Consider the following 22,778-nt stretch of genomic DNA (forward strand, 5'->3'; position numbering starts at 1 on the left):
CACTTAATGTGTAGTCTATTACAGGCTACAGTGTCCTATAATTTCATTTTGTTTCATGAAGTTCATAACAAAGATAAAGGAGCTACTGAATTTAAAATAGGTTGTACATTTTCAATATTCAAACACCAGCCCTCCGGCAACTTTCCGTACAATGAAACACAAAATAAATAAAGTCCTCAAAATATTGAGTTGCATATATTTCAGGTTGAACCATGTTGCACACATTTAAACCATTTTTGTTTGTTTTGGATATTTTTACTGATACATTATCTTTCATTCCATCTTGTTTCCATTTATTTTGTCATGATGAATTCATATTTCATATATAATTAAGCTAATATAAAAGTATGTTTTTTGGAAACAATAGATTATCTCATTTTTTTATAATAACTATGCGGCAAGAGTTAGCCTATAAATTTCCTCAGAAAAACACACACACAAATATAATTGGAGAGGGGTGGATGGGACTTTGCTTAGATTTTTTTGTTTTGTTTGTTTATTAGTCTTTGGCACTTTCACACACACTCAGCTCAATATGTCCAATATGCTCATTAGATAACAGTTGGCGCAGCGTGGGCACCTTCACTTATTATGCTAGTCGAAGGACATGGCATGTTGTTGTTATACAGAATTATTCCAGTAATACCAACGCTATAATGCAATGAGTTACGGACCAGACAAGGGTTAATTTGCCACTGCACCAAAAATAATAAAGCTGCTGCTGAACATGTGACGCATGAAGAGATGAATTACCAAAACAAGCCATAACTAAGAAAGAGAATAAGTCCACAGAATCATGTGTGAAGCCTGTGTAGTACACGGGGAGACAGGTGACACAGCCCGTTACAGCATCACCCAGTTTATGATGCTTTCATCTCAAAATGTCCTCCACAATAATGTGTGTGTGGTAAAAGAAACAACAACAAAACAGTATGTCTTTGTGAAACTTTAAACGTTTTTTAAACCAAATAATGTTTGCAGTTTAGTAGTCAGGGGCCTTTTACAACTTTTTTTCAACAAGGCTTTATGAATCTAGTCTTCTGTGATGAGTTATCCATTTATCCGTATTGAAAGGATTTATTGTTGTTAGCTGTTAGCGGAAGCCTATTGAGGGCAACATTCATCACATGATGCTCTGTGTCCAGTCTGCAAGTTGACGTGACACATTTTGCTTTAATGTATTTGTAAAAAAGTTTTTAATCAACGTGATTGCTTGAAAGTGGCAACGCACCATCATATTTAATCTCAATATCGCTCTCTTTTTAAATGTCTGTGAAATATATGCTTATGAGCTTAAAGTGAAGCTTTATGTTGAGCTTAAATGGAACACAAATTCTTTCAAGAGCCAAAATAAAATAAGCATCCATCAAGCGAAATACTACTGTTTATTCAGGAATTGCGGAGAGAGCCAGCTGCTCTCTTATATGTTGTTCGACTGCCGTTACCAGCCAAATGTGATTAAATTATAAAAAAAAAGAGCTTCAGTGCATTTGCTTTCCAGTTTTAACCGACTCAGAAAATCCTTTTCCTTAAACTGACATGGATAAACAATGACTATTATAATTTGTGTTGATTACGATACTGCCTTACCATTACATGAAAAAGAAGACAAATAGAAGTAAGCTGGAATTTGACTGCACTAAACCATTTACTTGCAACAGGATGCTCAAGAAATCTTTTCCCGCTGCTCTCCGTCTCCAAAATCCCTGAAGACAGACTAGTGTACACATCTGGCTCTTGGCCACGTGCCCGTGCCCACACTTTCAACAAGCAGTCTGGGGTTTGGTTCCTGCTCATAGTTTTTGTGTGCCCTCTGCCCGCCGTGAACCATGTTGGTGACGTCCGCCAGCTCTCGCCTCTGGGACACGGAGGCCACCATGTGCTCCAGCTTGGAGCGGATGCTGGAGTAGTGGTGATGGCGCTCTTTCCTCAGCTTGTGGAAGGAGTCCTTCAAGGTGCCGTCTGGAGCGGCCTGGGCTGGCGAGTCCCGTCTCGGTGAGGTGAAGGACGGAGAGGGTTCTTGGTTTAGACCTGTGCTCGCTGGTGCAATGAGGTCGGGACGCTGCGTGAGCTCGGGGCCAGCTTGAGTGTCGGCGTCCGCCACCGAGCGGCTGGTCTGAGTGGCGGCGTGGCAGGAGACGGGCGCCGGCTCTTTCTCCGCTCGCTGATCTGCGAGAAAATGCAGAGTGGTGCTGCCGGCCAGGATGTCCTCCTGCTCGTTCTGCTGCTCCGTCCAGCCGTCACCCACAGTGGAGGAGTCGGACACCGGGCCGGACTGAGGGCGGTCTGGAGTCGAGGGTTCACGCGGGGTCTGGACAGCTACATTTGGGGGCTTACGACTGGGTGTGCTGGTCAGCCGAGGGGAAGGAGAAGCCCCCAAGTTTTTGAGGAGGAGATGCTCGTAGATGCCGCTGTTTCGCACACTCTGAGCTCCTCGAGTGATTGCGGGTAGAGACTGGGCGTAGAGGATGCGGAACTCCTCGTCAAATTTCTCTGTTATCTGACCAGAAAGCTCGATGAGGTTGCTGCTGTTCAGTTTGCCATCAGTCCAGTTGAACCTGCACAGGAAGGACAGTCAGTGTGCACGACTGAGAGTAAGCAGCTACAATTATCCAAACCCGGCAGGAAAAATGTATTAATTTGAAGTCTGGTAAATCTGTGGGTTCCATGCCACATAATAAGCAGCCGAAGCATTTAAATTGAGGTAAAATGGTTAGCAGTCTGTTACCTGTAGGAACCTGTCGCCACTCTGTTTCCATCAATCAGCATGAACCGCTCATGAACGTCCCCGGTGATCCTCGCTCCAGACCTCATGTAATAAGTTGTACCAGTTATGGTTCGCACTCTCATTTGCTGAAAGAATTTAACAAAAAGGAGAAAGAACAGGTTTGAGAGGTGAAGTGCAGACCCACCCAGTCATATCAAATATTAAAACAGAATTTATTTTGTATTTGATGCTATCTGGTGTTCATGCTGTGCACACGGAGCCACACCCAGCTTTACTCAACCAACCACACACCCGGAGGTCATCCAGTCGAACGCCGACATTTTTGCACATCTTGAGGAAAGCTGGGGCGCAGGATTGGTCCAGCAGGATGTAGACAGGGACTTTGCGTTGGGAGCATGCCTCCTGAAGATCCTTAAAGATATCCAGGTCCGTCAGGGAGTCTGTAACTATGGCAATCACCTGCAGTGGAAAATTACGGCGGTAATATAATAGAATTCCTTTTCGGGCTGCAGCCGCGCGCTCACAGATGTGGCACATGACTGTTTTTATTATTGTCAAATTGCAAGGCCTTATTCAAACAGAGCTGCGAATCTCTTAGAAACACGTGTGTGTGTGTGTGTGTGTGTGTGTGTGTGTGTGTGTGTTGATGAGCTTTCTATTGACTGTGGCCTGTTACCATGGCAATGGACACAGTGACACTTCTCGGTCAGCGAACAAGTTTCTTGTATTCAGGAGACAACACCGTGCACCCCGAGCGGAGGTTCGCAGAGAGGTTTCTTCTTCTTTTTTTTTCGCGAGGAAGAATGGAATTTCCCATGTAAAGGTTGTGTGTCGAGGATTAGATTCAGGTGTTTACATAGCTTAGATTTATGTCTTCAAACTGGTGTTATCCACATGCAGTTGGCAGGAGTCCCCCCTCCACAACTTATTTGGATGATAGCTTGTAGGTGCTTTTTTTATTTAGGCATGTGCAAAAACATTTATTTTTTCACAGAAATACAGGATCAGGCTGTTCCTGTGAGCCGACTCGTGACAATATACTGTAGCTGCACGAGTGTTGTAGGCGCCCTCGTCGCACAATAAAAAGGCTGTGTGCAGCGAGTGGTTTACCGCTACAAAAAGACAGGCGACCAAAAGGTTAAATGTGCCTGAAAATATTTGTCTCAGATTTCTACTGGCTGCCAGTACACTGTATGTAATGTAACCACCAACACATTTTAGCTGCAAGACCTGAGAGAACATCCAGCATTTCAAGGCTGTGAGAGAAAGAGGGAATGGACACTTTGACAGAGGGGAGCAAAACAAGTCGAGGCACATCTGGCAGGCAGGCCCTGCTCAGGCCGGAGGTGCTGCTGAAGCCACACACTCCCTTCATGCTGAAATGTTTCTTTTCAAAAACAGAGGCGAGACTGATGGGTCCCGTCAAGGAGCGGCTCCATGAATATTCATGCTGTTTTCTGTTTGTTTAACCGTTTGATCCTTTTGGTCACCACTTTCTGTCTGATCAAGACTTCAAAATGTTCAGACTGATCAAGGGAAGTCCACAGGGACAATCTGGCATGTATTTTAATAATACAAAGAAGATTTAGAATGTTTTAGTTTTTACTCTGGCAACTTTCAACAAAAGGACCACACACACACACACACACACACACACACACACACACACACACACACACACACACACTTTGTGGCAGGGGACTATTTGATGAAATTCGAATTTTAGAATATATTTATTAAATAGTTTCCTAATTTGACTCCCAGCCAAGAATAATAATATTTTTTAGGATAATACCACAGAAAACTATGATGTCTCTATGGAATATATAAAGATTAGGCTATAAAGTAAAAACAACAGAGGAGTAAAAAAAAAAAAGAAGACTACCATTGGATATTATCCAGGATGTCCCTTCAGGGCCAGCAGTGTGGTGCCAGTGCTCACATAACATTTCTAAAGGAAATAATATAATCGGTTGCCATGTAACTAATCATTAAAAGGTGGGTTATCACATAAACAAGTCCGTGCAGCTGCCCTTGCATTACTCCCCGTGTGCATACCTCTCTCGCGCTCTTAATCATGCGCCTCGCGGCCTCCTTGCAGCTGTAGATGCAGTCCCCGTAGCTGGGCTGGAAGTGGGCCACGGCCCGCGTGACGCCCCGGTACGAGCCGGCGGTAAAGCCCGGCCAGCCGATCTCCAGCAGCGGTGGCTCCACGTCCGACACCTCGGGGAAGTAGGTCACGGAGGAGCAGTCCATGGAGCTGCCGACCGACTGCTCAGGCGCCGGGTCCTCCCCGTGGAGGGACACGCACCGCGGCGGCACGGCGGCGCTCCGGATCCGCTGCATCTCGTCGTCCGACAGGAAGTTGGGGATCCTCTCCTTCCCGAGGAAGTCCAGAAAGTTGTCGGACCCCCCCGACAGCAGCTCCTCCAGAGCCAGTCGGTGCCTCTCGTTGTACACCTCCTGCAGGTTCAGGTCCTCGACCCCGGTGGGTTTCGCGCCCGACCTCAGGGGGGAGTCGTCCAGGTACTGCGACAGAGCCATTGCGCGCGGCCGTTGCTCTCCTTTCTCCTCGGAAGTGACTCTTCCGTTGCAGGTGACAGGTAAACGACCCGCACAGGAAGCCACATTCGTATTTTCTTGGTTTCCCTCCGTTCGTATCCGTCGAGGATCCGCATTGGCTGTCGAGAGGTTGTCGGACCGCAGCGGCGGCCCCGGGCTCGCTCCAGCAGACTGTCGATCAAATGTAAAGCCGGCGTCATTGGCTCATTTGGAGGCAAACAAGCCTCCGGTCCGTCCCTCTGCTCTGCCCTGATCCGGTTACACCGCGCAGAGCAGGGACGAGCAGGGAGCTCTCACTCCGACGGTTTTCCCCAGGACCATGGACGCTGTGGTTCTTTGAGACCAGTGTCCTCAATCTCAGTTAGAAAATAAAACTGAAACCTCTCCATTAGTTGCTTTCTTTCCCTTTTAGAGTAACATAGACAGGTAGAAAGTGATATTCAAAAATATTCCCATGTGGCTTTCATGTGCTACACGATAAAAAAGAAACACGCACTTTTATTAATCCCCTTGGGGAAATTCTTCTCTGCATTTGACCCATCCTTGATTAAGGAGCAGTGGGCTGCCCTGTGGGGCGCCCGGGGAGCATCGAGGGGTTAAGTGTCGTGCTCAGAGACACTTCGACGTGTGAACTGTGAGGGGACTGGGGATCGAGCCGGCTACCTTGTGGTAACTGAGATTGAGGACACTGGTCTCAAAGAACCACAGGCGACTGCAGTCAGGAGGCGACATGGTTAGAGATTTGTTATGATTTTTAATATTTTTTTTCTGAATGTCACAAGAATATTTAGCCATGCCAAGGTTTCTGTCTACAAGAAGAGGATGAGTCGACTTCTTTTCCTGAGGAAGCTTCGGTCCTTCAACGTGGCGCAGCAAGATGCTGGAGATGTTCTATCAGTCGGTTGTGGCCAGTGTTTTGTATTTCGCCTTTGTCTGCTGGAGCTGTATACGAGCCGGTGACACCAACAGACTTAACAAACTGGTTAAGAAAGCCGGGTCCATCATCGGCTGCAAGCAGGAGCATCTGGAACAGGTGATGGAGAGGAGGACGCTGAAGAAACTATTGCCCATATTGGACAACCCGGACCACCCTCTCCACCTACTGCAGAGTCAGTGGAGCTCTTTCTCCAAAAGACTCATCCCGCTCCGCTGTCACAAGGACTGATACAGGAAAACATTCCTGCCCGCGGCAATTAAACTATACAACAAATCACCTCTGGCCAGATCCTCTGTGGACTAATTAACCACTGTACACATTCACATGTATGTTGATTTACACGTCACACACTTCTCATAAACTACACATACTTTACACATGTTTAAACCTAAATTATTTTCCTTAAATACATACTGCACAGTTATTTGTATTATATATAATGTTTATTTTGTATGTATCTTTAATCCCTGTTCTTATATTTTATTTTATTTTGTGTGTTTAGTTAGTTAGTTTATTTAGTTTATTCCATTTGGTGTCTGTAAAGTGGTGGGCGCTACTCTGACAATACATTTCCCCTTGGAGATTAATAAAGTATATATCTATCCATCTAAATAAATGTGTATTTAAAACCATCTCCCTCTTTTGTAAACCAGTGCACAAACTGTGGGTAACCATAGCAACAGTATCTACTTATGATGGATGCCGTGCATGAACCTAATCTGACCGCAAACGACATAAAAAAAGGCTCTATAATTCGAACACAGCCTCACCTCGATCAAAACGTGATTAATGGTGAAGACTGGTTCAAGTGGAGACAGCTGTGCTGACCTTATCCTGCAGCAGGCAAGAACCTGGAGCTGCTGTCGTCTAACAGGTAATTTAACCGTGGAGATAAACTGTAAACCTACAACCTACAAACCTGCATGTTTTTATAGGATTTTGATGATAAATCAAGGGAAACATGTTGAGCAGTATTCAACAGCCCTGCTGTTCATAGGCCGACTGGGACTTAAAAGCAAACCTGTGAGAGGAGTCAGTGCCAAGAGAACCAGACGGATACTACCTCCTCCAATGCAAAGACTGCATTGTTACAAAAATGATAACATGTAAAAAATAAAATATTGTATTGAGCCCTGACTGCTGGTATCCTTTCCCTCGCTTGATCAGCATGATATATGTGCACTAAATAATCCATGTTGTCATAGTGGAGGCACGTCTCCTTCAGTCCTATATTACACCTGATTGTGTACTACAACACGACTCACTCCAGTGGACCGGCTGGGTTCTTGTTTTACTACTGAGTTATTCATCTTCCTTATAGATAATCTTTGTTTATCCTGACTGTACACAGCCACAGGCACCATCTGAACCCAGTCAGGACAAACTGGGAGGGAAGAGCAAATCCATGTTTCCTAAACAATGGAAGCCGGTAGTAGCCCTATATGTGCATACTTCACAACGGACATTGAGAATGTGTTTTTGATGTTGCATAAGCTCCTGGCCTTTGGCTGTAGTGACCTACCTGTTACACATACATACACTGTACATATGTCTAAATCCGTCATATTAGGCTACTGCAATATGTTTAAGTGGGCACATAAAGTACTTCTAATGCTCAGTGGTTTCAAAGTAACCTTATTATACTTAATATTTTTATGTAGTATTACTATCCCACTTGTTTTGTTGTTATGGCCTGGTTATGTGTTTTCTTAATATCCTTCCAAATGTTAACATATTTTTTTCTAATTACTGGTTCATTAGACGCTCCATCTAAACTCGTCCCTGTTTTGAGTCTCTGCACTTTACTCAGGGCGCTTTTAAGCACATACGGGTCACAAGGTCACGAGGGTCACAGTCATACAGCCATAAGACATGAGTAACATGGGTAAGTTTCAAAAATGAAAAATGGCATTCGCGTGTTTAACTATGAAAGTGGACATGTACAACCAGGCTACATGTACTGTTCATCTGCGTCAATGGTCTCCCACTTTTACGCGTGTGCGTAAAAGTCTATTTTAAGCCTGTGGACTAATAGGACTGTGCTTCAAATGGCAATTCCCACAACGATTAATATTAGTAGCCCATCGTGATATTTTTTTTTCTTACTAAAAAACGGCAGGAAGCTATTGCAAAAAATAAAATAAAACCATGTGACCAAATTAATATTAAGAAGACCTTTTGGTTGATGTTTCACTGAAACGGCAGATCCCTAAACTCTTGTCATATCCCAAATGTACACAAAACACTCCATCTGTTCGGCCTGCTGCGCGTCGCCATTGTGGCTATGTATAACCCAATCTGTTAGCGCTGCCTTACCCCTATAACGACTTACCCAAATGTGCACTGGGCTCAGTATACGTACCCCCCACCCCCCTCCTTTCCACACACACACTCGCACACACACACACACATCCCCATCTCATCCCCGCCCCTCTCCAAAATTTTAGATGAAAGGGCTTTTGGATTTTGGATGACGCTCCGAATCACGTGTTCATAGGAAATAGGCTACACTCGCTATAATTTTTTTGGAGCTGCCTCGTCCTGCACCGCCGACCATAGTTGTTTTGCCGTCTCCATACAGTGTGGCTGAGCGGTGTAAAGGTAATGTAATGTAATGTACCTTACCGTGGTCACTGACGGGTTCACGCCAGTTCACCGGGTTCACTTGAGGAGAGCTCCCACCCCCTGCTCGCCTCCTCTTCTTCTCCAAACGCAACGATCGGAGCTAATCCAATATTATTCATTAATATATTAATGTCGGATTCCAGTCTTCCCACCGACTGTTGAGGTAAGGACGCATCTACTCTTCCGGAACGCGAATCCCTCTCTTTATTGGCGAGGCGCGATCTCTCAAAGTTGTTTACCGAAATTAAGGCTCGCCACTGAATATTGAATTTTCATCTGGTGCTGTAGTCAAGGCAGTTTATATGAAGTCGCCAATGTATAAAATGGCGACAGGAGGTGGAGGAGGGGGGGGTGGAGGATTTTTGGGAATATTCATTAAGGTTATAGAGTGCCAGATCGGCTTTGGCAAGTCGGCTCCGAGGCAGTGTGTTGCCCCACAGCCTCGTGAATGGAGAGAAACGGGTTAACTCGTCAGTTTGTTACAGTTACAACGGATCCTCCGTCTGGTGGATCTGCGCTCCTCGCGCTATACAATGTGGCGTATCTGCTTATTTTATTGCACAACGCGCTGTTTCCCCACTGTGCCGTGCGTGTGAGTGTTTTACAGTTGTGAAAGACTTGTGAACACAGCGCTATAGCAGACTCCTCGACTGATTTAAAGAAGCCTTCTGTTCAAACTGCACGCCAAGTATATCAATTCTCATCTATTGATCGCTCTCTGGCTACACATTTCTTCCACTTGCCTGAGCTGAAAGGTAGGCCTGTGTTTCTATGCATAGGACTCTTTTTCTTTCATTTCCTCCTCTTCCTCCTGTCAACATGTGCTGCTGCCCTACGCCCGCGCGCGCGCTCTCGCGCAAACACACACACACACACACACACACACACACACACACACACACACACACACACACACACACACACACAAGTACAGTAAGAAAAACTGTTCATTTCAGGAGCACGTAAATCTTTTTGCAAACTGTGGATTAGCAGTTTTTCACAGTATAAATAAAATCTGTTCTTGTTTGTCACGTTTTCTATCTGTACATAAATATTGAGCCAGCTTTGAATGCCATGTGTCTCCCCCTGCCTCCAGGGGAGGGACCTCTGTGCTGACTAATGTTGCCTCTGACGATCATGTGTGAGTCCAGTGTCCATAACACAAAAGTCAACCCCATAATATTCACACAACCGGCTAGAACGGGCACGAAGCGTCAGTCATTTTTGGAATGCATTTGAATCATTTAACCGTGTAAGCTTGTCACATATAATGTAGGTCATGGAACATGACTGTGCAACTCTTCTGCTACTGAGGTTTTCCCGAGAGAGAGAGAGAGAGAGAGAGAGAGAGAGAGAGAGAGAGAGAGAGAGAGAGAGAGAGTAGGTTCTTTGGACTATGGAGAGACTCTCAAGTGTGGAGTAGAGTCTAGTGGATGATAGTTCATTTTCCAGCGTGTGTGATGACCGGCTAAACAAAAGCAAATGAGCTCTCGCTGTGCGGATCGGGCAGATCGGGTTCAGCTCGGCCCGGTGAGTTCAGTCAGTGTGTGTGGAGGATTTCACTCCGGCAGGACGCTTACACTGGGGGAATGTCAATTCCCTTTGTGGATCCCTGGGAACGGTCTTCCATCTCCCTTCTCGGAACTGCTCTAATGAGGCCAGGCATATTGCCTTTCATCCCTCACTCCCTGCAATTAGGCACAGCTCACAGTTTTCATTATGGCCAAAGCAGAGTGTTTGTATACACAGACACAATGTAGTGGGCCAAGACTGCCCACTCCCCTTTAAAAACAGCGTCTGCTCATGCCGCCCCTCGTATACCTGGAATACTGTACTTTTCAGGATTTGGTGTTCTGGTTTCCAACCACCCTGTGGATGTTTTTGCGTGCCTCCCACAGCTCAGAGTGAATCCCCTGCCAGAGAATGCAGAGGAAGGTCATATGGTCATGATTTGCAGATTTAGTTTACATGGAATGTATAACATCGCTTGAGTTCAGAGAAGAAAACCCCTTTAATCTAAGGCCAGGCGATCTATTTTCCAGTCGTTTTTTATGCAAGCAAGCGTTCATGATAGCGGCGTACCTCATGATCCTCATAGAAAATGCTCCGTAACCACAATGCCTATTCACCTATTTATCCCACCAGAAAGGACAGCGTTTTATACAGGTTCACTTCTATTTGGGTGCTTTCATCCTTTTTGGTATTGCTTTTGTCATCGGACCAACGCCGTATCGGAGCCCAGACCACTCAAAAGCCTCACTAAAACAGCATGTTTGCACAGTCCCAACCCAAAGAAACGCCCGAGCACTGAGAGGTGGAGGGGTGGGTTGGGGGAGAGGGGGAGGGAGGGGAGGGGTGTGGGGGGGCAGTGGGGAAGGAGCCCCTGCCACTTTCTCTGTCCCATGCAAGAAAGGTTTGGTCAGCGGGAGCTGGCATTTGCCAGGCTTTGGCAGTTATAGGAGGCTGTGATGTCAGCCATTTTAGGATGGACAGTACAATGTGCGGTACGCCGCCATCTTTTTCCTTTTCTTCATAAGTTGCCAAATGAATGCCTGTAGTCTTGGCTACAGAACTGAAGAAGTTATTCATCAAAAGTGATTTAAAAAGGGTGCGTGACTCAGTTTTTTTTTTTTTTTTTCTTCCCCCCTCTGCGCACCATGGTTTATTTGTCTGTCATTCATCTGGGCCACATATAGAAGGTTTGGGAGAACAATGTAAGATTACAACATTGAGCGTTCCCCCTAACACAAAACAGGACCACGTAACAGTGATGCTCAGACAGGCAGAGGGCAGGAGGTGTGTCCTGGAGCGCCTCAGCCTCCTCATTTAGCCAGACAATAACACTCACTGGTACTGCTGCACGATTTCCTCCATCAGCCGCGGCCACACGCATAAGAACAGTGTGTTTTGTGTCTGATTGAGGGGGGAAAAAAAGCCAAGTTATTGTTTCGGACCTCACCCAAAGTTATCTGAAAGAGACCTGACCCATGAATGGACTTTTCAAAGATGGCTGGCAGAGCATGTGGATTAAGTTTGTCTTGCACCGGATGCAGTCCGGGGAATTCAGTGTGTGAGCCTGTATGTGTGTGTGTGTGTGTGTGTGTGTGTGTGTGTGTGTGTATGTGTGTATGAGTGTCTTGAGGTTGGTGGGTGTGGACAAGTGACTCCGCTGTGTGTGTGCGTGTGTGTGTGTGTGTGTGTGTGTGTGTGTGTGTGTGGTTTGGTGGGCAATGGGAAGAGAGGAGTTGCCATGGCGATGTTAACACATGAGTGGCACCACCGACCGGTCTCCCTGTGGACGAGGCTGCAGTCATGGAGGTAAGGGGTGAGGGTGTGTGTGAGGGTGGGTGTGTGTATGTGTGCGTGTGTTGAGGAAGAGGAGGAGGATGCAATGGCTGACAACACCTGCATCTCAGGCATTCGGACACTTAAAAGCACACAAACACTGCCACGTAGAATTAAGAAGAGCCCGCAGTGGAGACGGGAGACCACAGACTTAGGGCACAGTGGACAAACGGTGAAGATGGCGTGGACCCACATGCCGGATTAGCACTGTGCTTAGGACCCTGATGAGTCTGAATTGTTTTTCAGCACACGTAACACTGGAGCCTGACACTTATTCATGCCGGCAGGCGTACAGTGCCATTCACACGCAAAGATGTCCCCAAACTGAAGCCTGTCCACCCTTACTGTCAATAAAAAGCCCACATTAGTCAACTGTGGCGGCGCGATGGACACAGGAGACACAGAGAGGCTAGAAACGGAACAATCACGATTCGACAGTCAGCCGTCTAAAAGCTCCCAGCGCTGGATCACGTTTCCCTTATAAATGAGGCGCCATTGTTCCCAATCTCTTTTCTGTGCAAGACAGTAATTGCTCTCGGTCTCTGGCTTATATTTGGGTGTCCAGCTGATCCACTCACATGACATTAATCTATTTAATGGACATTTGGTATAAAATGTTCCCGCTAAACTGATTTTTTTCATCGTTCAAATGTGTCCGACAGGAGTTCCCCTTCCCAGCCCCAATTCCCCATTGGACGTCAGGTCTTTTTTTTTTGGTGTGTTTTTGCAGATTTTTTGAAGCACAGTGTCTCAAGACAGCCGTGGATCACTGTCACAGCAAATTACACGCAAAACAAATATTGTCACAAAGTGAGAGAATTTATGCCTGTGTTTTTTTCTTCATTTTTTTTTCTCCCCCTTCTCGGTTGTCGCATCAAGAGACTCCTCGCCAGTTATTCCTTTTCAAAGAGAAAAGATTTTCGGAACGGTGCTGGTGCTAAATGTTGCGGAGGTGAGGAGGGAGTGTGTGTGAGGAGTGTGTGTGAGGAGTGTGTGTGAGGAGTGTGTGTGTCTACGGCGTGTCAGCGGGGAGGAATATTGAAACAGTTGAGCCTGTCATCATCATCAGTCATCCTCTCACTTCACTCCCAAACGTCTGAGTTTTGTCTTCCTTTGTCCTTCTTCCTCCTCCAGCCTCCACGTTCTCATTCATGTGACAGGTGGCACAACAAAAACACCAATCTCTGTTTAATGCCAACTGTAGGTGACCCAACAATCTGGGAGTGTCTGAATCAGTGGACTGTTTTGAATTCAATTTAAATGTTTAGCAACCACTTTGCAGCCTCGCCTCCCTTTCCACTGGTAGCAGCTCATTGTAGATTGGGCATGTTTTTCAGGTTGTAATATTGTAATTACTGCAGCAGTTTATGGGGTGATGAAAGGGAATACATGCTGCTTTCTTTCAATTGGTTTGCTGAAATGGGAGCAGCACACTCAGCTGTTTGCCATGTAAAAGCGTAAAGAATATAATTAAATATTGATGAGATGTAAATATAATATTGTTATGGAAATGACAGTGTAGGAGCACATAAGGGCGGCCCTCCTGTAACTCTTAAAGCTGCTATTAAATGAGGCGGAGCGTATAAATCCCATCAGAATTTAAACTAGCTTAATCCCATTTGTTCTGAAACGCTTGTTTTTGAAAAGTTGAATGGTTCAGACGTGGTTTCAGCTCGCCGAATGAGGCCCCCTCTGCTCGCAGCAAGCGTGGGTGTCCAGTAAGCATTTATTTCCGAGAGCTCTGCCGCTTTCCCTCACGTCAGATACGACTCCCCCGGTCCGGCCGAGATGAAAAGAGTTCCCTCCCTCCGTGCCACAGATCCAGTGCCAGTGTGGAGGACATACGACACACTTGGGACAGTGAGCGTCTGAGCGTTGTCTGCCTCGTCGCTGAAACACAAGGCCCAGCTTTTCAAAGGCCACCATTCAATGGCTCCCTGTCTGGGAAGCCCTCGTCTTGTGTCTGATTGCGCGCCTCGCTCGCCAGATAAAGCAGCCCATTCTTTTGATAGGTGACCTGATTCTTTATGTAACCTGTCTCAACTTTTGGCTTGTCTTGGGTTTTCTCATGCAGGAGGTGGGGTGTTTTGTCTGGGGAGTGGCACTTCTGTTCGCCATCAGTCTCACTTCAGATCGGCATCCCCTCCCTTCTGGGGAGATCAGATCCTTCATCAGTTGCAGCCGTGACCAAGGCCCCCATTCCAACACTTTATTTTCTGAAACGTCCCAATAAACAAAATGAATCTTGTCAGTGCAGCTCAAACTGAGCCAGCACTGATTTGTTCTATAGCACGGTGACATCTTTCAGACAGATGTGTCAGATGTGCATGGCTACGTCTCTCTGCTGCGTGAAAGCCGACTTCTAAATCCCTCCGTTCGGTGGTACAAACTCAATGAACGCCGTGTCCTCAACAGAGGTTAATCGAGTGTGCCGTCAGAGGATATCATGACCTCTCTGGCGGCAAAACATACAGCACATGCCCGCGTCTGGATGCAGTGAACTGGGATTACTGCATAAGATGCTGGTGACCTAGTTTTTGTTGTCGTTTGTTTTGTTTTAGTTTTTTTCTGTTGGAAAGCAACAGCCGTCAGTAGAAAGGGAAAAAAAAGAGGTAAATACAAGGATACTGTCTGGGATCAGCGTGTATTGTTGGCCAGTCATTTGAGGGTTTTAATTCTGGAACAAGTTCATCTTTTATTTACCGTCCAGCCGGCCATGGTGAGCATTCACATGGATGCAGTACAACGAAGGTCTGTGAAAGTGTTCGCCACTATGTACAAATGCATCGTGACAAAAGGAAACATGTCAGAATTGTGAGAATTTTTTTTTCTTTGGGACAACTCTGCTACAAAACGCAGTACAAGATGTTGAGGTATGCATAGATTTCAACAGAAACCAGGTTTTGGCTGGTACAGGGGTGGTTGAATTTGTGCAGCTGATGTTTTTCCCAGAATGATACGCTTTCTGGAGAAGGTAAAGCTTGAGCGATATGGATAAATGGTGATGAGAGTGGTTTTCAACTGCATGTCACACATCAATGCTTCTCCAGTCTCAGAAAAGAACAGGAGAGTGATATACAGAGGATGTGTCTGTCAAAAGTTCACGCAGAGGGCAGAGAGTGCTGCAGTCCATCTCCACTTTGATATTCTTTTCTCATCATTTCTTTTACATATTTTGTTAGAATGAATATAAAAAACAGCTGTATTGCTAAGTTAACTCTGACTGGACCGTCGCTATTGTCTTGTCCTACAAGCTTTGTTAAATATTTGTGGCTTTGGCGAAGCTTTTCTTTCACAACATGATGCAGAGAAGAAAGAGGAGAAATGTTGGAAGATTGCAGAGGCCGTATCCATCCTCATGACTGGAGTTTTAAAGGAAGGGAAAGCTTGTGGATGTGGTTTGCTAATGGATTTGTGCACCCAGGGATCTGGGGATTGTGCTTGTATGCATTTATGTGACGCCATGCTGCTGGTTGAACATGTGAAGGATAAAATCATTTGAGCCAGCAGCTTGTAAAAGGCTTCAATAGGTTTGCAATAACCTTCTCAAACCTTATGAGAATGTTCCAGGCCCTTAATTGTGCTGTTGTTGGCTGACTACTGGGACGGACGCACACACAAGGGCGTGCACACACACACACACATACACACACACACACACACGTTACCTGATTTCTGTTCTTGACACAACATTATGCCGGGAAGGTGCGCTGTAACGTACAATGTAAAACACATGACTCCCATCCAAGTGTGGCAGTAAAATGCTCAATCTTTCCAGTAAAGTAATTTGACCTTCATATGTCTGCTTTAAAATATCAAACCAAAGACAGACAAGACATCACTACCCCATGGAGACATTTTTTTAATTGTATAAGATCAATAAATGTCCCTCTTTAAGAAAAAAAACAATATTTAAAACAATCAAACCTGTACCCGTAAGATAAAAAATACTAGTTTGCATATTTCTGCATATTTGTGGTTGCTACAGAAAATGTGCAGCAGCTGGTAAGGTTAGAGACACCCGGCACTATCAATTGTGAGTGGTGAAGTGCGTCCCACTCAATAAGTGCAAAGTCTCCAAAGTAGTGCGGATAATATTTATTTACTGGAGGTAGGCAGCGGACATCTGCCGACAAATAACACAAATTCAAACACAATGCATCACATTTATGTGATGTTAACTTCAGTCTTAGTCTCAGTGCGTTATTATTACATGTTTTATTTTTACTCAAAATGATTCTGTGGACACGTGCCATCACTAATAAGAGGAGCCAAAACATATGGCAACAGTGAATTAGACTGTCATTTCTGATTTGCATGCTCATTTTGTCTGAATTCATTGAAAGCGACAGCAAGACAGAAGTCTGTAAATCCGAATAAATAACCAGAACGATGACAGGCTGCATTGATAGAAGGAGTGTGTAGATGTAGTGACCTCAAAAGTTTAAATTATATTTCTTTGGAAATTTCCTTAATATATATGTATATTTTTAACTTTTTGAAATCAGCCATAATGTTGTTCATGAACTCTAAAGCCATATTAAAATCAATACTATGTCTCAGGGCTCGATTCACTTTACCTCTACCAGATATTATAATTTAATGTAACCTTCATATTTGATTATTAACATAATGTAAAAGCATTTTTTTTTAAGCAAAGCCCTCAGCTCTTTTAGTTTAGCGCTGTAATTGCTGATAAATACCACCTACACTTATTACACTGTATCTCCGCCTACACTTACAAACCTGTGTGGGCCTTTTAGCTTCCTCTACATCCTGCTTACTATAGTATGAATATTTCATGTTTTGATTTTTCTGAAAGCAGAGACGATAAAACGTCTATCCATATACAACATGTTTTTAATTTCAATCATTTTCTTGTGCCACACTGCCAGTTTTTCTGTAATGATTAAGGATGGGCCGAGAGAGTCACGTCCCTTTTTTTGTACTGTTTCCTCACAGGTTCCCTGGGAGCTGTTCAACTTGTCCATGAGACAGGAGTCCTGACGTTGCAGAGGCATGAAGCAACACTGTGATATCATAGTGGCTGGCCCATGACACTAAACTCCATTCAACCCTCTCCACTCTCCACCCGCCCTCTGTTCTCATCATACCGAACAAGCAATCACTCACTCTCCCATCTACACAAAGCTGCACAATGGCCAGTAAGAGGAAATCCACTGTGCCCTGCATGATACCATCCAAATCCAAACATGTGCGTGAGGAAATCATACTGGGCTCACTACCAGAACTCCTACCAACAATCCCAGAAGACAGCATACTCAGCATTTCTGGAGAAGAGTCTGGCCATTTCTCTCACAGCTCCTCCAAATCTGACTGTGGCAGCAAGGTCCAGAAAGGAGGTACATACAGCTGTCCAAAGTGCCGTTTCGAGTCCAGAGATCTAAACTACTTTTTGGATCACATGCACAATTGTCACTTAGACTTCAGGGCTCAGCCCACTTTCTACTGCCTGAACTGTGGGGTTTCTGTTGTCCGTTTTGAGGCTCTGGCTCTACACAACGCGACTGCCCACCCTAAGATAATGGAGGGCTTGGTCACTGCCTCCCTAACTGTCAACAAGAGGGATGGAGTAACAACAGTCGAGCAAAGCCTCTTCACAGACAGCGGAGAAGTCTACAAAGAATCTGGGATCTCCCTCACCAAAACACCGATTGCAAAAATGATTAAAGCCAAGGGGGAGCACAAAAAGATTGTGGTCTCTCACACCGTGGAGGTACGGAAGATAGACACTGGAAAAGATGTAGACCCCAGCATGCTGACAAATGTGCCTGAACTCCAAAACGGGGCTCTCAGTCTTTCTGGCCCCCCAGCTATGCCGAGGACCACTGTCGCTCATGTGACGAAGACGACAGTGTCCAACCAAGTCTTTCACCAGCACACTCCCTCCCTTTACTCCCTGCCTTCCTCCAATAAAGACCTTCCAAAGGTGATGATCCCTCTCAGCAGCATCCCCACATATGATGCCGCCATGGACACCAGCAGCTTTCTCAAGACATCCTTTGGCAAGTTCCCCTACCCGACCAAAGCCGAACTCTGCTACCTAACGGTAGTCTCAGAGTTCCCAGAAGAGCAGATCAAACTGTGGTTCACTGCCCAAAGGCTCAAGCAGGGCATAAGCTGGTCTCCTGAAGAGATTGAAGAGGCCAGGAGGAAGATGTTCAACACAGTGTTCCAGGGTGGAGCGCCCCAAAAGCAACCTGCTACCCAACAGCACGTGAATCACATTGTAACCCACCACACTGTCCATGGAAGCTCAAACGGACCAAACTTTCAGATGGCCAAACCTCCCTACGGCACTATGAAAACCGGGCCTGGCGGAGTCAGGACTACACAGACGAGCATGTCCACAAACCCAAATGTCACTCGGGTTTCTTATTCTACTCCAATTATCCCCCCAAGGTTTCCATCAGTAGTCAGAACAGCACAGGTACTGACCAAGAATACTCAACCCACTGTGGAGCCAGACAAGAGCAACGGCCTCGGCCCGGACATGGCTGGAAGCAGTGGTTGTGTCAGTAGCACCAGCAGCAGTCGAAGCAGCAGTAGCAGCAGTAGTTGCAGTAGTAGCAGCAGCATTAGCAGCTATTCCGGCAGCAGTAATGGTGGTGAGGCAGTCACCAGGAAACTGGTGCATAACACCAGTCCAACCAACAGCATCGGCACTTGCTCTACCAACATTAGCAATAACGATGATCACTGTGCTGCTAACGCCAACGGGAAACCAAATGCCCAAAGCAACAGTTTACCAATCGAATTGGAAGGATCAAACGGTACCAAGAGTCAAGTGATCATCAATAACACCAGCAAATCCAACTTCACCTTTAACAATCATAAGAGTGGCACCATGAGTCCACAAGAGCTGGCCCACGCCATGAAGCCTGACGACGAACGCAACAACAATCTCCACAAGACCAACAACAACAGCAGTATTAGCAATGAATACCCCAGTACTACCTGTGATGACAATGTCCCAAACCTGAACCATACCAGCAAATCCCCACCTGAAAGCACCAGCACTACTGTCATTACAAAAAGCAGCCCATCTATTTTAGATGAGGGCAAATGCAACAAGGACTTTCCCATAAAAGGTATGTCAATCTTACAGCAACTCATCAAGGACGAGGACCCGTTTGCTGGGGACGGAAGCTGCCCAGAGCTGAAAATTGACCCCATCAAGATCAACTTCAAGAGGGTGAAGATGAATGAACCAGACACCACATCTGAGATTGTACACCAAGATAATAAGTCTGAGATAACCGAGGTGTCTACTTCTCAGCCATCTTTCTCGCCCCCGTGGGCCAACAAGACCCCCCAGCAGCTGCACATCCTCCGGCAGGTTTTCTACAACACCCGCTGGCCCAGCAGTCAGCAGTACGAGGACTTGAGCGTCCAGACAGGCCTTCCAAAGTCAGAGGTGGTGCGCTGGTTCAGCGACAGCCGGTATAGCCACAAGAACGGGAACCTGAAGTGGCTGGACACCTATCAACGACCGCCTGCTGTAACAGAGGAAGTGAAGAGCCCCGAAGACGCTGGAGCCGAGTCCCCAAAGAACTCTCCAGTGGCCAAAAATACATTTGTTGAGCAAGACATGAACAAGCACCTTGAAGGAGACGCAGGACTGAACTCAGGGCAGCGAGTTGTGTGGCAGGATTCATACTCACCGCTGCTGGGTCTGATGGGGTCTGAGGGGATCGTTGAGCGAGGCCGAGCTGAGGAGTCAGCGCAGCCGGGAGTCCTGGAGGATCCCTGGTCCGAGAGCGCAGAGGACCACCAGCAGCCAGTGGACAGTCAGTCACTCATCGAACAGACCGATGCCAATCAGGCCAGGTACTTTAGTCAAAATGCTCGACGTACAAAGTGTGATAAAAGCTCCCTAAAGTAAGATAGTCCCCTCACTCGCAGTGCCTTGTAATAATTTTCAAGCTTAGCACTATTTAACAATCAAGACAACAAACTCAGATGGAGAGATAAAAGCATGACAGCTTGTTGTTTGTAGTCGTGGTCGCGTGATGTACAGTAAAAAAAAGAGGCAGGAAAAGTGTGTACAGGTGCTCATGTTGAGTAGCTTATTCAGGCAATCAAAGGTCTGTGTTTAAGAAGCTATTTTTAGACAAGTCGAAGTCTGGGCCGTTGAATTATAGATTGAGAGCGCATGCTAATATATGTGAATAAATCATGACGATTGTCTTTGGTGAGATGGATTTCCAGCAGGCGAGTTAACCCGTACACGGGCATCTTTTTTACAAGGCTCCCTCCCCAGAAGTGTCTCCCTTGTACAACAGTAATACAAAAGGAAGTCCCATACCACCTCACGAATTGTGTATGTTGCGTTGTGTGTTTCTGTGTGTGTTACTGACAGGGATCGCCTGAGGATGGAGCTGCTAGAGGTGTGATGATGAAGAAGCAGGCCCAATCCCACCAGAGGAACATGACGTTTAAAGGCTGGTTTGCTCCCCTGGCCGTGGTTTAAAAAAAAGAAGAAAAAAAAAAAAGAGTGTTCATAATGACAGCAGATGTGATTGTAGCTGGACCGTTGGACTCTGACTGTAACTGTGAATACCCCCCACCCCTCCTCCTTCTTCCATCACTTCCTGCCATCGTCTAAAGAAAGAACTTCTCACCTTTGAGTCCTGTGATGTTTAAGCCTTTCATGCTTCTTTGTGGTTGTGTGGGGAGGGTGCACAATGAGGTCAGTACGAGGGATCAAAGAAAAGAACAAGAAAAGACGCACACTGACTGGAAAACTGACTTGAATGAGGAAAGATAGGATAGAACCGGGAGATATTGTTTTTGGGTCAGAGGGAGAAATATATATATATGATTGAAACTGCACTAAAGAGGGTTTGTACCAACTGGACAAACAAACGATGTGTCAAGGAAATGTTGTTGTTGGCTTTGTGATATTTTTTACTTTTTTAGCAACCAGTACTTCAGCACTGCCTTGAATTTTACTTTTTCCGTTTTGTTTTTTCAATTCTATTTACTCTTCTATAGTCACTGTAAGTCCAGATGCAATCAAACATGGTTTATTTAGAGCTGTATAAATGTTGGTGATCACTTTGCAGTTTAGCTACACGCAAGAGACTATATACAATGCACTAATGAAGACAGCAATGCTCAACAAAAAAAAAAAATCCCACTGCCCCACAGCAAAGGTATTGACGGCTTCGTCAAGATCAATACACTACACTGCCCTGCAAACTGAACAGAGAGAAGCCTGCCACGCTAACGTTGCCTTACTCAGCTCTGTCCATGTGTTTTTATGACCTGTCTGTCCATCACCTTGCTTTCCAGCTACTGTGCTGTCCTGAAAAAAATTTAGAAAAAAAAAAAAAAAAAAATGCCAGTGCATCAATGGTCACTGTTTGTCTATATCTGTGAAAAAAAAATAATCTTGTGCTGCTTTCTGTACCCTTGGAGATGTTTAACTTTAAGCTGTAGTTGTATCAAATATTGTTACTGGCAAAATGTTGTTTAAAAGCAAAATTATCAATTTGATCCCAAGACACTGACAGAGTGAGATATTGTGCTAGCTAGAGAGCCAAATGAGGAGATCTTTGCCCTCCTCTGAATTTTCTTGTTTATATAAGCATACAGTCACTACATGAATCCTATTAAGCTGCATCTTTGTCAAGCTGCTAATAGCTAAGAACGGTGCTATACCATCCAAAGTGAAATTGGAGGTTGATCTCCTACCAGCAGTGTATGCACTTGTGTCGAATGTTACAAATTTCTTTTGGTTTGAGATAAATGGAATCTGGACTTACGGTGTAATGATCACTTAAAAAAAAAAAAAAAAAAAAAACTTTTATGAAATGGTCTGATCATAAAGCACTGTTGTATCATCCTTTCTACACTTCTGAATCTTTACAGAATAAACTGAATACTCACCAAGCAGTACCGTCTCATTACTGCTCAGCACCTTGCACCAGGAGTGAATGTGAATTATGCCAGGCACACATTTCTAATTATTCAGCGTGATAAATGTGAGACTAACCTACAATGGACTTGTATTGAAGAAATGCATATAGCCCCACCTGCTGGTGAGCAGCGAACAATACAGCGTGAGCAGAGACCTGAATTACACCGACAGGTAATGGTTGCAAATGACCCATTTATCTGTCTGCAAGGTAATGCGAGGTATTTAGCTGCCTGTTTGTATGCCGATGGCGACCACAACGTCCATCAAGAGAAAGGTGTGGCCTGTTCGACAAAAAAAAGATTAAAAAAACACAGGAACGTACAGGATAGTAATGACTCCAGTCACACCATGACTCAATTTACAAGATATTCTTTAGGAGTGGCTTAACGTAAAGGATCAGAGTTTTGAAACTGATAGTCGTGTTAAACCTGGCACATTGCTTGGAAGTCTCAGTTGGCCTCACAATTTGAAGCTCAAACCTGTTTGTTAAGCTAATATAATGATGCAGCAACTCTGACAAGACCTTCACAAAACGATGCTCGTCCAACAGCAGCATTGCAACATCCTTGTTTTTATATCCATGTGAGGACAACGCACCCTTCAGAATTCAACATTCCTAAAATGTTTACGGTAAA

At 45.3% G+C, this 22,778-nt stretch overlaps 2 protein-coding genes across 2 annotated transcripts; one reads left to right on the plus strand and one right to left on the minus strand.

Moving 5' to 3' along the window:
* Positions 1 to 1,366: 1,366 nt before the first annotated feature.
* fam83d (family with sequence similarity 83 member D) lies at positions 1,367 to 9,219 on the minus strand. The gene is made up of 5 exons (XM_068594816.1): positions 8,853 to 9,219; positions 4,787 to 5,461; positions 3,020 to 3,187; positions 2,729 to 2,853; positions 1,367 to 2,558 (listed from the first exon to the last, which is right to left on the minus strand). Exons 2-5 carry the CDS (start codon positions 5,270 to 5,272, stop codon positions 1,718 to 1,720), a joined length of 1,620 nt encoding a protein of 539 aa, XP_068450917.1. The 5' UTR covers positions 5,273 to 5,461; positions 8,853 to 9,219; the 3' UTR covers positions 1,367 to 1,717.
* zhx3a (zinc fingers and homeoboxes 3a) lies at positions 8,707 to 22,476 on the plus strand. Its single transcript, XM_068594812.1, has 3 exons — positions 8,707 to 9,015; positions 17,160 to 20,048; positions 20,581 to 22,476. Exons 2-3 carry the CDS (start codon positions 17,356 to 17,358, stop codon positions 20,612 to 20,614), a joined length of 2,727 nt encoding a protein of 908 aa, XP_068450913.1. The 5' UTR covers positions 8,707 to 9,015; positions 17,160 to 17,355; the 3' UTR covers positions 20,615 to 22,476.
* The last annotated feature ends 302 nt before the right edge of the window (positions 22,477 to 22,778 follow it).

Source organism: Clinocottus analis, unplaced genomic scaffold, assembly GCF_023055335.1.
Source record: "Clinocottus analis isolate CAN_PGR_092001 unplaced genomic scaffold, fCliAna1.0.p SCAF_3, whole genome shotgun sequence".
Classification (NCBI taxonomy): Eukaryota; Metazoa; Chordata; class Actinopteri; order Perciformes; family Cottidae; genus Clinocottus; species Clinocottus analis.